The following is a 14953-nucleotide window of genomic DNA, read 5'->3' as shown; positions in this document are numbered from 1 at the left end:
TGACTGTCAGGTTAATTGGCCTCTCCAAATTGCCCCTAGGTGTGAGTGTGTGTGTGCATGGTTGTGTGTCCTGTGTGTCTCTGTGTTGCCCTGTGACAGACTGGCGACCTGTCCAGGGTGACCCCGCCTCTCGCCCGAAACGTTGGCTGGAGATAGACACCAGCAACCCTCCCGACCCCACTGAGGGAAAAAGGGTGCAAGAAAATGGATGGATGGATCTTTACTATATCCTAATGGTAACCTCTTCATGGGTGAACATACAAAGGCCATTTCACATACAGGAATATTTTTTTGGCAAAAATTTTCAGTTACATCTATCAATCAGACCAAGGCAGACATCTCGAAATGTAAGATGGCAGTAAGAGCACTGATGCTTGTTGAAGTAACTATTAAGTTTGTGAAATGTATTTACCCTTTTTCCAGATATGTTGAGCTGACCAAGCATGGAGCGAAGACCATCTGCTGCATTTTGCTAGGAATGAAAAATGTCAAAAAAGTTTTTGTAAAAGATACTGTGGTCTTTTCATGGTCATTCAAGTCAAAGAACTTGTGATCACTCCTGAGTGTTGATGATTACTGACGAGCCAAACTCTTAAAACAGTTTATTTACTAAACCTACTTTAAGGTGATAAAAACTTAAAACAAGTTATGAGACCTGGAAGAATGTGGATTTTCTTTTATCCTTTCTGGAAAGGATAAAGGCAATTGTATCAAATGTGCTTATCCAATAACTTACAATGGCAGAACCTAATCCAGGATGGTTCAGTGGAGGTAATGGTCGTCCTATTAGCACTGTGAACAAGAAATTTGAAACATGAGGATCAATTTGGGTTAGACTGGGATTTGGTAAGACTAATGTTGACAAATTTTGACCAGTTGTGTCTGTCTTTACCAGTTTCACCGTCAGGTCTTGGACATGGCTCTGTGAGTACTCGTAACAAGCCATCTGGTTTGTAGGAGTAATGCTCCACCAACTGTCATATGAAGAGAAATTGTTTACAATGTTTTATAACTGAAAATAAACACTAAGACAGCACAGTCTTAAAAGAAAGAATGAATATAAATAATAACCACATAGTAGCATCATAAAAATAGTTTTTACTATTTTTACCATATCTTGAAAAAAATGTAAGTTTGAACTATCATTACCCAAGTCCAAGACAATAACTAAAGCAATAAAAATAAAATAATTTAACATAAATTATAGCATTAATTAAAGTTAACTATGTACCATTAATTAAAACAACAAATGGCAGTTTATGTGATTCTAAATAATTTTAACTCTAGACCCATTTCCACTTTTAGGAAAATTACGGGAGTTACATATCATATCAAATGGATCATATGTAGCTCTATCTGAAGTTTGTTTTTTTTAAATAGCACCACCCCTGGCACAGATCTGAATTGGGACATATATGTCCCAATTCAGTCCACTAAACCAGGCGGTTTAATGGACCGCCTGGTTTAGTGCGGGATGAGCAGGAATCACAAAAATGATCGCAGCGCCTTTATTTCTTACACGATTTCTATAAACATGGCTTAAATTAAAGCTGAGAAAATTGCAGATGTTTGTAAGTATTCTCCCTTGATATAAATCTATAAACAGTTTGGTTTCTATCAAGATGCTTTTAAGAGAGGATTCTAGAACTTCTAGAACTTTAAAAACCTTTTGACTTGTTATATCCTCTCTATGCCCAGATTCAGAAAATGTTGTGCGCAAAGACTGAGATCACACAGAGATGACAGCGTCACAATAATCAGCATTTATTCAAGACAGATGCAGACTGTCACCAGAAAAGCTCATCACACAACATCAGAAACCTCAGAGCACAAACAACACATGAATTTACCTGAGAAAAGGAAAAAAGACAAAAGATGGAAACAACAAACAAAAAGCAAAGACGTCTTTGGAGAATTGCAAGAGCAAATCTAATTTGTTATTTTGAGTAGAAAGTTTTATATTCTTGTATTTAATTTATTCAAATAAGGTGTATCTTTGCTCATCCAACCAGAACCTGTCTCTGACCCTTTTTAAAGTTAGAAACTCCCTGCAATTTGTTCATTATTAATTCCACGGGCCGTCATTATTCCTGTTCTATTCCAAAGTTTTTCTGACTACCAGGAACTTAGTGTTCCCGGTAGACACACACACACACGCACACACACCTGCCCTCCGGCCTGCATGAAACTTTTTCTTTATTAACATTTTCACTCCTTTTTACCGGGCAGCAGCAGCTAATGTGAACCCTTCCTCAATCTGTCCCTGGTCTCTCTCATAATCATCCTCCTCCGACGATAATAAAGCCCCTGAATCGCTAATTCTCCCTCCTTCTCCGCTACCTAATCTGCTCCAGCAGTCAAAGTTTGTGTGGTAAACATATCGGATAGTTTGAGAAATTTTTCTGAATGGGCTTATGCGCTTTTTTAGCTTTTGTTGTAGTTTTTCTGACCCGTCCCATCTCGTATTCTCTCCCTTTTCTCGGACTCCGGTTAGCTGCTAATCGTTAGCTGAAATGGCTCTATTTATAACGTTAGAGGGGAGGGGCGGACCAAGGAGAACCGAGGGATTTCATTGGATAAGCCCAATGTCTGTCAATAATATCAACCTATGGGCTGTCCAATAGATTGTGCAATACTTATCCTTAACTTGTTTATTTAACAAATCTAAACTGTCAATGAAATGTAGGGATACTGGTAAGACCTGAAATCTAATTTGTGAAGTGTTATCTTCCATTCTTGCAATTTCCATCATTTTGCAATATTCTACATCTCCTGACGTTTGGCAAAAACCCACCATATGCATGTAGACGCCAAACAGTACCTGTATTTGTATAACTGTGGTATTAAAAGTGTTAGATTTTTGTACACTATAAATTTGATAAACTGCACATTTATTGTGAGTTAAATTTTTTTAAATACCCAATTGGAATAGGATCTCATCAGGAGATTTGAGGTGTGGTCTTTTCTATGTGCATCCTTAAGTTTTAAAAATTGTATTTCTCCAAGAGAAATGTTGTCCTTTGATGGTTGGCTTTTGCTTCCCATGGTTGATTTGGCCCGATTGGGTTCTGTATCTAAATCTCTGGAATCACATATGAATTGCTAGACCCCTTTGTTCCTCATTCACCAATTTTTTTGTTGGGGACATAGTTTTGATATTTGGGATGTACATCTCAGCAACTTTCACATCTCTCAAGCTCATGGTCCTGTCCAGTGATGACCTCTAATGCCTCTTGAACACCATATTGTTAATATTGTTGCATTTTACAACAAAGCAAAAGACAATAAAATGGTGGGTAAATGGAGAAAATGACTTGACTAAAGCTATTGAAAAGTTTCATCAAATATTTGAGTGATTTCAAGTTTTCATGCTTACATTTTTTGAAATATGACTTAAAATGAAAGCTAGAGACTATATTAATCTAAAATAACTGAATGAGCTAAATTGACTAAGCAGATGATTAGTACGTAATCATCTTATTGTGACACACGTCACAAGGATTTTTTTTTTGTTTTGTTTTGCAATGTGGAGTTTAATGCCCAATGTGACACAGATGTAACAGCAATATTTGATAGATCTATTCTGTATCAAATAGTTTTAGAAATGCTGTCAAACCATTTCATATGTGAGTAAATATGTCTTATCTGAAGATTAGAATTGCTGAACCAGTGGAAACTCACCTTTATTAAGAGAAAACAAAGTTTCCCAAATCAGCCTCCTGGTCACGTTAGCTGCCCAGGTGCACTGACACTTTGAAAATGGTACCTTCATTACCCAGAATCCCTAGTCACATGACTGAATCAGGATGTTCAGTAGATGTCACTTGAGGACTTTATGAGATAAAACTCAGCATTCAACTTTAAAAATAAACTTTTCTCAGTGTACAAAGGGGCGGTGACACCGGTGTCATCATGGGTCCTTATAGGTTAAAGTTAACTATTTATCATTAATTAAAACAACAAATGCCAGAGAAACAATTTATGTGATTCTAAATAGTTTTAGCTCTAGAAAAGTCTTTACGTTCTTGGACTGTAAGAATTAATATGTCACAAAGCTACATTATCTACTAAGCTAATTATGCTACCCATCATAATGATATGTACAATTTAATAGAATCTAAGTAACACAGAATCAATGTAAAAAAAGAAATTAGTAACCTGCCACAAGGTGTCAAATTTCTTTCCATCAGGGATGGAGAGCTTTCCGGTGCCGTCTCTGTCAATGCGATAATGCATCACTTGGCCTTCATGCAGTAAACATAAAGCATATGATCCATTTTGATCTCTCTGTCGAATTCTACACATGTAAGCAGAAGAAACAAAGGAGATAATGTAGCATTAAACATTTGTATGCTATTGTCATTTTGTCAGGTTGAATCTATTTTGTTATAGGAAGATAAAAGAAATGATAAATTTATGAACCACAGGGACTTTATTTGTTAAAATTAGGAACTTAATGTCCTGCTAAATACAAGGTAAAAACTATACAGTTTAATATCAAACAATAAATAATAATCCAAAAAACTGTAATATTTTGCAACAAACATATTGCATTTAGATTAAGTTTTATGATTTAAAATCAGGGGTGCTCAAGTACAGAGCTACCGTCCTGCAACGTCTAGGTCAGTGGTGTCCAAAGTCGGTCCTCGGGGACCGACGTCCTGCGTGTTTTAGTTCTCTCCCTGCATCAAATGATGGCTCATTAGAAGGGCTAAGGAGAACATTGACTTGCTGAAGAGGTTGCTACTACCACCAGGGAGAGAACTAAAACATGTCGGTCCTCGAGGACCGACTTTGGACGCCTCTGGTCTAGATGCATCCTTACTCCAACAGACTGGAATCAAATGATTGAATTTCCTCACTGAACGAGCCGTTTGGAAGCGTTTGAAAGTTACAGGATGGCAGCTCAGGAGGACTGGACTTGAGCCACTCTGTTCTAAACTAATGTCTCAGAATAATGTTCCTTTAAAAACTGGACAATAGTCAGAGTACCTTACTATTTACATTTCCTTTTGAACTAATTTATTAGTAATTACATGCAGTGTATCCAGTAGTATTGACTATTAACTGAATCAAAATAGTCAATTTCAGTAATTTATTTGGATTACTATTCGAATTTGTTAAAAAGTTCAGTACAAATCCTTCATTTTGTACATTTTTTTACTTTAATTTTAACAGTATTTAACCACACCTGTTACCACACAGCATGTGAACTGTGAAAAGTGTCAGCTGTGACTTGGTAATGCTAATTTCATAGCTCTGGAAGCCAAAAGGAACCAGCTAAGACATCATAACATAAATGGAAACCAGGAACTACACAGTAACTCAAGTAAATGTCCAGTGTTGTTCTGAGAAAAGTAGTGTTCCCAAAATTACATTTAAAGTGCACAGGAAAGACAGACCATTATGTAATTTTGTTGTGTAACATACGTAACTGTAATTTATGTTGCTAAATTTATGTAACAAGCTACTTCTTGAAGTATATTTAAAGTTATATTTTCAAAATAACAATAAATATACTTGCCATAGACACAGAAGAACTGCAATGGCTTTCTAAAATAAAACATGTCATGCAGTTGAGGCCATCTTTCAGAGGAAAAAGGCCACTTCCTGTAAGATGTTTCACGAAAAAAGGGGCAGTCACACTTTACCCTGTTCTCAGACTTCTTTTTACATGGCTACTTCAGGAAGTCCTTTGCAAACTGTCAAAGCGGAAACCACAGAGAGAGAGAGAATGTGTGTGTGTGTGTGTGTGTGTGTGTGTGTGTGTGTGTGTGTGTGTGTGTGTGTGTGTGTGTGTGTGTGTGTATTTTTCCCAGCAAGAGAGAGAAAGGCGATTGAGAAGAGGTGGAACTGCCTAGACCACTTCTGCCTCTTAAAGTTTGAGCTAAAACACATGCACTGACACCCTCCGCTTAAATTTCAAAGCTTAAACATAAATAAAAGTTAATATCACACATAAATTAGATACATTTAAAACTACTAACAGATATGACGACAGAGTGGTACATGACTTTTTTTATACTACTTTTTTTGCCAACTTCTCCAATGTCAAAATTCAAAATAAGACCTATAGTATCACTACATGAAGTAGTGATACTAAGAAATTAGAATAATTGGAACTTATTCATTCAATTTTTTAATGAACGGGAGTAAATATCGTTTTGACTAGACTGATTGTGACCTGAATCAAAAAGAACAAATTTTAAGCAAAAAAGTTGTCAAGTAAAAATGATTTGAATATACTTTCAAAAATATTGAAGTGTTGATTTTATTAATAACTATATTTCTGCAGATTCTCTATAAACATATTCTTGAGTACGTTTTCAAATACTTACAAGAATTTTCCATTTGTTCGGGAACCATTCTGAAGCCTGGGCTCAGAGTTCTCTCGCGTTATTGTTCCATGGAACCAGGGCATTTTTTCATGAGCAGTGGTGGCAATGAGTTTCTCCAGCTGAGGCCTCTGACTGATGATAGCCTGCTCAAGGGCTGGACCCTATGTGCATACAAGACTTATTTCAAGCTCAAAGTTAAAATAAGGAGAAGATATAACCAGGAATGAGTTGTCAAGTCTCATGCCTCACCCTAAGGGTGTTTTCACACCTGATAGTTGGTAAACTCAGTTCTAGTGGGGACCAAATATGCGACATTTGTTAGATTTTCAGCTGGTGTGGTTCTCTTTCACAGTGCACTGTGTCAAATGATCCAAACTAGTTGAAAAACCTGTTTCCCTTTGTTCAGGGCACTGAATCAAGAATTACTGATGGAAACGACAAAAAAAAAAAAAAAAAAAACTCCATGGAAGACAGAAGCTATGGAGCCCCCTAGGGGACAGGAGTATTTTTCTTTCTTTTGCGTTCCCTCGCAGTAAGTTTTCCATTCTCTCTCAATCATGTACTGTTCAGTTCATGCTGCACTTTCTGCTATAATAGAAAATTTTCGAAAGGTTTTTCCATGTACATTAATATCTTGTTAATGTTTTATATCTTTCTCTTTAGGATACAAATGCACCACAAACCTATAATGTAAACTGAAACTTTCCGTAAAAAGGAAATAAAAAATGGATCCAAATTATTTGAACTATTTCTGAGTTATTAAAGTTTGATTGCGCATTCACACCACCCCAAATGACTTTCTATGTAAATGGACTGGAGTTCAATTAAAGCGGACTAGACAGGGCTGGTCTGAAAGCACCTATAGTCACCACTAGTCTAATTCAGAAATAATAAAGTATTTATAGAGTTAGTGGCGCTGATAAGGTTTCATTATTTTCAAAAAAATCATCCACAAAAATTGCTTTTCAAAGGACCTGTTACCAACACCAGGTTTCAGTGACCAAAGCATTAATTTTCCACTTGTGAAAGTAAATCTATTGGTTTTTGTTATGAACACTTAATCAACAATTCTAAATGTTACATTGTTGGGCTGAACACCTCAAAAACGTATAACACAAAAAAAGAAACAAAAATTGTAACAATAAGAATAAAACCACTCTAAATGCCCCTGTGACCTCCAGGGAAAGCAATGCAGACTGGGTTCTTTTCTGGTCATTTCATTTTTCTTGTTAATAAAAACTGTAAGTTTCAGAGTTGTTAAGAAACCCAAATGTTAATTATTAACCATAAATTTATATTGAAAATATGGAACAAAAAATATGTCACAAGTAAGTAATTACTGCGCTACAACATGGTGGTTCTACATAAAAATAAAGACAATTTTACTATCCAGCTCAAACTGACCTGCAGGTTCCAAGTCTGCTTCACATATTCCCGGATCAGTCTTTCCTTTAAGTCCTCGAAAGGACCAACCTTTGGCTGCATATTTTTGGGTCTGTTGCAGGGCTTCTTTAACAGACATACAAGACCATCCATCTCTTGAGAATGATAGTCTATCACATCTGTTGGGCACCTGTGACTCTTACCACCAGCAATAGCGTACATTTCATTGGGTTGTCTTTCAATTGTGTAGTGGTAGAAGCGACCTGAATTAGAAACAGACAATGCAAAGCCTCCAAGATAGTTTCGACTTTGCCGTAGTAAGTACAAGCCGTTGTTCATTCCTGCCTGTCTCAGATAGACTTCTGCCTCCTCTCTGGTTATGTTGCCATAGAAGAATGGCAATGCATACACATTGTCAGCCATCTTGACTTCTTGGCAGCTTCCTTTTGAAAGTTCTGTCACAAAGATAAAATAATAATAGATAATAAGAAAATAATATATAATTTATCCCCAAACAGAGAGTCCTAGCATAGCACACAAAATTTCAGACAAGAGATAATAACGACAATAATGATGATAAAAATAATATAACAATGAGCAGTGATAGTCTTAAAGACACACTTAGTAAATTGCTAAATATATTTTCATCATTTAAAATGCACAACTCTAGAATGTGTCTCAAAAAAGAGCATGAAATTCACAAGACACAAATGCTCTGTCATGAAGTGGTGTGATGGAGGTGAGGCAGAACGCAGATGACCAAGGTTGTGGATGAAAAATGGTGGTTTCAATGATGAGAAATAGCTCAAAAACAGTCCAGGAAGCAGGCAGCACGGCAGAGCAGAATGCTAAAGCTCAGCACCGGTAGCAACTGAACACAGAACTGAAAAACGAGAGCCAACGCCAACTCAGGACTAGCCAGTACAACTGTGACTCATACATACAACTTGCGACAGGGTAGGCACAACAAGGATCTGACAAACACAGAGACAACAGGTGGACAGGAGGTAATCACAGGGAACGAGACACAGCAGAGGAACAATCAAGGGGGAAGACAGGACAACACGGAGACTCACTAGACAAGGAAACTAAAAATAAACACAGAAAACTCAAATCCTCACATGCTCAAACTCAATATTCAATTTTCAGCTTCACTGTGAAAATGTGAAGCAGACTGAGGTTTTGGCTTTAGCAGTATCTCCGTAAGAATCAAAAGACCATGATTTGACTTCCATAAAAATATAGTTTTGAAATGTTAGTTTGCTTCCAATTTTAAAAAAAAAGATCAGCTATCCCTTACACATGGGTATCACATATTTTATGTATCACATCATGTGATGCATTTTTCCCATATATATCATATTTTACTGTCTCAAATGTTTTAATATGTGAGACAATATGTGATGCACATGTCCTATATGTGCATCACATTTTCACATTTGTATCATGTTGTACAAATGCTTTAAGAAACGTGGTACACATGAGAGCATGTGTAGCACATGTGTATCCCCTGTGATGCACATTGACGTATCGCATATATTTCATATATGTGATACACATATGGAAATATGTAAGACCATGTGATAACATGAGAATCACATGGGTTTTTAAAATGAAACGTACATGTGATTCACATCATTCACATGTCATTCATACGTGAACATTTGTGTGGACCACATGAAGTTTTCATGTGGTACATGGGTTTCACATGTGACTTTCACATGTGAATTTCATGGGATGTTTTGTAAGGTATGTTTTATTCAAACATATTGAGCATTCGCTCAATATTAAGCAAATTGTGAGGATTTGTTTTTTTTGTGTTAATTGAGTGTCTGCGTTGTCACATCTTGTCCTTGATTGTTTCCAGCTGTGCCTTGTGTTCCCTGATTACTCAATGTGTATTTAACCTCACCAGTGTCCCTTTCTCATGGTCAGATCTACCATGATCTACACTAGACTGGAACTTTGTCACGGTCCAGTCTAGTGTATTTGCTACCAGTGTCTGAGCTCCTAGCCTTACTGCTCACCTGTGCTACCTGGATTTTGTGTTTATCTTCATTAAAAGCAGAATTTCACTACAACTTGGGTCCACCATGTTGTAGTGAAATGATGGTCATGAACCAGTACCGTATCTGTTACTGGTTCAACTGATCTCCTATTATCCTTTTTTTGCCACAATAGCTGTCTGATTTTCCTCATCCTCTTTCCCCCTTTTTCAAAGTTTGACTCCATGAGACCTGAAAGTTTCACTTCTTTTAGGCTTGGACCAATATTTCAGTGTGATATTTCTGATATGATTCAGCTGTGCCAGAAAAAATTACAATCTGACATCTTCCATCATACTTGCTCTATGACATGTCAAGATTTTTCATCAGGTTTTTGAAATTGCAGTGTATGTCAGAACTGCATGCACTGTAAAAAAAAATGTGTTGAACAAACTTAATTTAATTGTTTCAATTGGTAACAAGCAACTCAATTAAGTTTATTCAACTTAATTTATCAAGTTTAACCAACTTAAGTTATATATATCTAACTCAATATATTACAATCAGCTAACTCAATTCATTAAGTTCATCCAACTCAATGTAATTTTTTTTCTTTACTGAATTCATTAAGTGTGTTTAAAATGACAAATTTAAGTAAGTCTTACTCAAATCATTTAGTCTATTTCAAATAAAGAAGGAAACTAATAAATGATTGCTTTTTTATTTCAGAGTAGTTAGACAGAAAAGTGGGTAATGACAGAGAGGGAAGACGAGCAGCTAAGGTAATCTGGTAGGAAACGAACTTACAACGGCTATGTCAAGAACTAAGGTGTTCCTATGTGAGTTGTGCTTAACCCCTGCACAACTCACAGCACCTGGTTGGTACAAGATCTGTTCCTGATGAAGCTTGCACCATGACATCATATGTTGGATACGAAAGCAATATTGATTGTTTCAAATACACTTTTGAGAGTGCTCTAAAAAGTGCATTTGAAACAATTATGTTCGTATCTTCCATCTGATGCCATGACACAAGTTCCACCAGGCACAGAACCTATACCCGCTGTGGTGGTGCAGTGGTCTTTGTCCTCTACATGGTCATCACAGGTTTGATTCCAACCTGATGGCCCTTGCTGCATGTCTTCCCCCTCTTAGTAGGGGTACACCCTGGACAGGTTGCCAGTCTGTCGCAGGGCAACACAGAGGCAGAACACCATGCACACACACACTCACACCTAGGGATAATTTGGAGAGACCAATTAACCTGATAGTCATGTTTTTGGACTGTGGGAGGAAACCGGAGTACCTGGAGAGAACCCATCATGCAAACTTACATGCAGAAAGATCCCAGGCTGGGAATCGAACCCAGAACCTTCTTGCTGCAAGGCAACAGTGCTACCAACTGCACCACTGTGCAGCCCTTAAGTCAAACACTATATACACCATTTTCTTTTTTCAGTATGCAGGATCTTTGAAAAACCAGAATAACATGTTAAAACATGCATTTAAAGCTTTAGTTGTACTTTAAGTACAATGTGAGTGAAAATGTAATTGTGGATATTTTAGTTTTTTAGTTTGGAACAACTTCAAAATTTGAGTAGATTCTCTGTAGAATTTAACAAAAGAAATCTGAATTATTTATTAGACAGAAATAAATTATTTGAGTAAGAGTGACTTAAGTTTGTCATGTTAAACACACTTAATGAATTAAGTTATAAAACAGTAAATTGAGTTGGATAAACTTAGTGAATTGGTTTGGGTGATAATATATTGAGTTGGATGTTGATTGGTCAGATGTAGGATACAAAACTGGCATTGAACTCAATTGTTTCAAATAAAGTCAAAGCAAAACGTTCCTTCAAGTAGCTAGATTTGTAATTGTTAAGTTAGTTTACATTTTTGTGCTCAATTGTCATCACTAAACCAACTGAATTAAGTGAGATTAATGTAAATAAGTCCATAAAATTAACTACAGCCAAAAACATTTTGTAGAGTGTGCAAAGAATTACAAACTTTAATAAACTCATGTCTAAACATACAAGCAATGTCTGCCCCTGTCAGGCAATGTCCTACCAGTGATTCAGGAGCTGGCAGCTGCAACTAAAAGTATTTCTCCAATACTCATATTAATAGAAAAAGACCCCACATGGTAGAGAAATCTCCCTTTCTGGAAAGAGTGCCTGCAATTAAAATGATAGTTCTCTCTGTCATAAACTGTATCTTCTCGAGTTAAACCACCACAGAACTGCTTCAAAAGCTTTGATTCCATCATATCAACATTTTATGGATATTTACACTTTACTTTACTAATGTCTAGGAGGCTTGGAACTTCAAAACGTCTGTAAATGTAACTATTCAATTAGATTAAAATATATCTTACAATGGATTTTTAAAAATCCATTTGACAAACCAGGGGTAGACATCATATAAAAGCTACATAAGGAGCACTTTAAAAAGTATTTTTTTGTTTTAAAAGCATCAATATTATCATCTATATTAGCCTGGGGGGAATATCACAAAATGAATAGGTCTTCAGTTCTGTCATGTAGACCAACACATATTTGAAATAGCCCAGACATTGTGCAACATAAAAGGACCATTGACTTATAAATCACTGAACGGTTTAGCACCACAATATCTTAAAGATCTGTTATTACTGTACCAGCCGTCTAGACCCCTCAGATCTTCTGGTTCTGCTCTGCATCCCCAGAACCAGAACCAAACAAGGAGAAGCAGCATTCAGTTTCTATGYACCACAAATTTGGAACAAACTTCCAGAAAACTGTAAAACAGCTGAAACACTGAGTGCCTTTAAATCTCAACTTAAAACCCACCTGTTTAGAGTTGCTTATGGCTAAATTAGGGTTAGAGTGCGGGTTTTGATGTCTTCCATGTTTTTATGTCTTTAATGTTTTTAATTTCTTTTTATTTCTTTTCTACGTTTTAATGATGTAAAGCCCCCCGGAAAACGTCCTAGTTAAACAACGTTTAACTAAAGTTCCAGGGGGTTTAGAGTCCCAGTTGACGGAGTTTCAACTAAAAACCTAGAGGGTTGGAGTCCTTGTCAAACTGTGTTTTTGACTAAAGTCCCTGAGGGTTAGAATCCCAGTTAAACGGCATTTAACTGAAGTACTCAAGGGGTGCGGGTTTTAATGTTTAAATGTTTTTAAAAAAAATCTCTTTCTCACTGTTTATTTAATGTCACATGTTGTTTTTATTTTAATTATGTAAAGCACTTTGAAATGCCTTGCTGCTGAAATGTGCTATACAAATAAAATTTGATTGATTGATTGACTTTTCAACATGCAACAATGAAGGAATAACTCATTTAAAGGGCATATTTGATGGAAGGAACTTTCCCTGTTTTAAAGATTTGTCCTCTGGTAACAACTGGCTTTCTTAAACTTCAACCCACAAAGTTAATCTCAAAAATGTAAAATTTTAAAAATTTCCAAAATAGACTTAAGAATCTCACTTTCAATCAGCAAACTGGATGTTAAAATATATAATTCACTTACTAATACGTGCCCAAATTAAATGGGAGATTTACCTGATGACTACTGGCATTCTCTCTGACATGCGCTTATCTAAAAGTATGTGAATGAGCATGAGAATCAACAAAGTTTAAATGTAATTTAATATTTACAAAAAGAACATTGAGATCATGGAGAAAATGTCTGCTTGTTAGAGTCTTAATCTATCTCTCAGTCCAGTTGAAAGGTAGGACATTTTTAAAGCTGTTAAGGAAATACTGGCAAATTAAAATGATAATGATAGTTTTACATCATTTCAATATTTAGTCAATCTGAGGTGGATTTTAAAATCTCGTAGTGACCTCATGTTGTGTTATGGCCTAAAAATCTTCAAACTAACTTGAAGAGTATTATTAGTTTAATAATACTTGTTTTTAAACGACTGAATTTAACCTTTAAGAAGTTAAAGGTAATTCTAGAGCTAGAATAAAAGCATAGTTGCCTCCAATAGTTAAACAAATCAACACTTCTACAAGCGTAGCTTGAATTTTCAAAACTCTTTCCATAAACCATGACAAATGCAAACGCAAATGCACAAATGGAGGTACTTGTTGGCTACGACTAAAATCATTGTAACCACTGAAACTTTTCAACTCTTAGCAATGCTAAAACAATAGAATGCTGCGAGCCACATTGTCAAAGTTAGCAGTGTACAAGAACCAGAAAATCAGAGTTTCACAATCAGAAAATTTCAGCGCTTGGTCTTGCTTCAACCAGGAGTAAAATAGTTCAGAATTAATTTTATATTTAATGCTTTTTTTAAATAATGCATACAATACTTAAAAGCAATTAAAACACTATATGAATTAAAAGGATAATTTCTATTATTATCATTATGGCAAAAATAACCGTAAAAACTTAATTGAATAGACAGGGAGCATATTTTAAAACTATTCAAGCAAAACAAAGTGACTTTTTCCTTTGAGACAGAAGAAACCTATGTAAAAACCTAGCTACGCTATGACCTATGTTAAAGTATGAAATACATCTTGTGGGCAAGTTTGACTTCCTGTTTGTAATAATTTCTGTTTCCAGCAACCAGTAAACCTAACAACACGTCCCAAAAACCTATAGGAAGCTTTGACTATATGACGTTATTTAACAGCAAAAAGCTTCTTGAAGTTTCCCAAATAAATAATTTCACATTTATGTCAGTCTAAACTTTCAACATATCAAGGGTTTCTGTCTCAGCATGTAAATCAACACTTTTAAAAGTGAAGACTATGAAGTTGTTGGATTTATCAATGCAAACATCCAAATTAACATGGGTATTTTTCTCTGAACATGACCATTTTGAATTTGATCATTTTGAAACTCACCCATGCTTGTCTAAAAAATCTATTTTATATTGAAAGTAATTTAATTTCAATGAACATGCATTTGTGTTTTTTATCTGCTCAATATCTTTTCCCCAGCAGAGCTAAGAAGACTTTAACCACCACATCACACTTCCGAAGCACCAGAATAAATAAAAATAAGATGCAAAAAGTACCTCAGATCTAAAATACACGCTCAACATTCAGCAGACTTTGTGGTACAAAATTTGGACTCAGGCTCCAGAAGAAATTTACTACAGGAAATAAAGAAATAATACGGTAATTTAAGTGATATATATGGTTATATATCACTGTGTAAATAATCTATGGGATGAAGCTGTATTTGGTGCAGCTTGAGTTCTGGAGTTTGACGGCTGAAGGGAAGAAATTATATAATA

General features: G+C 35.8%; 1 protein-coding gene across 5 annotated transcripts in view; it reads right to left on the bottom strand.

The window, feature by feature from the left end:
• The window catches only part of syk (spleen tyrosine kinase), a 74621-nt gene that overhangs the window by 28485 nt on the left and 31183 nt on the right, over positions 1-14953 (bottom strand). For 3 of the 5 annotated variants that reach the window (XM_008423824.2, XM_017307951.1, XM_008423825.2), the window contains 6 exons: positions 7743-8176; positions 6339-6499; positions 4159-4297; positions 893-974; positions 737-792; positions 413-472 (listed from right to left, as the gene is read on the bottom strand). In XM_008423824.2, coding sequence (XP_008422046.1) covers positions 413-472; positions 737-792; positions 893-974; positions 4159-4297; positions 6339-6499; positions 7743-8144 — 900 coding nt within the window. In that variant the 5' untranslated portion in view covers positions 8145-8176. The remainder of the gene's footprint in view (positions 1-412; positions 473-736; positions 793-892; positions 975-4158; positions 4298-6338; positions 6500-7742; positions 8177-14953) is intronic. The other 2 variants (XM_017307952.1, XM_017307953.1) reach the window with 1 other exon arrangement.

This window comes from Poecilia reticulata, linkage group LG12 (genome assembly GCF_000633615.1).
Source record: "Poecilia reticulata strain Guanapo linkage group LG12, Guppy_female_1.0+MT, whole genome shotgun sequence".
Classification (NCBI taxonomy): Eukaryota; Metazoa; Chordata; class Actinopteri; order Cyprinodontiformes; family Poeciliidae; genus Poecilia; species Poecilia reticulata.
This window is presented reverse-complemented; position numbering and strand designations above follow the sequence as displayed.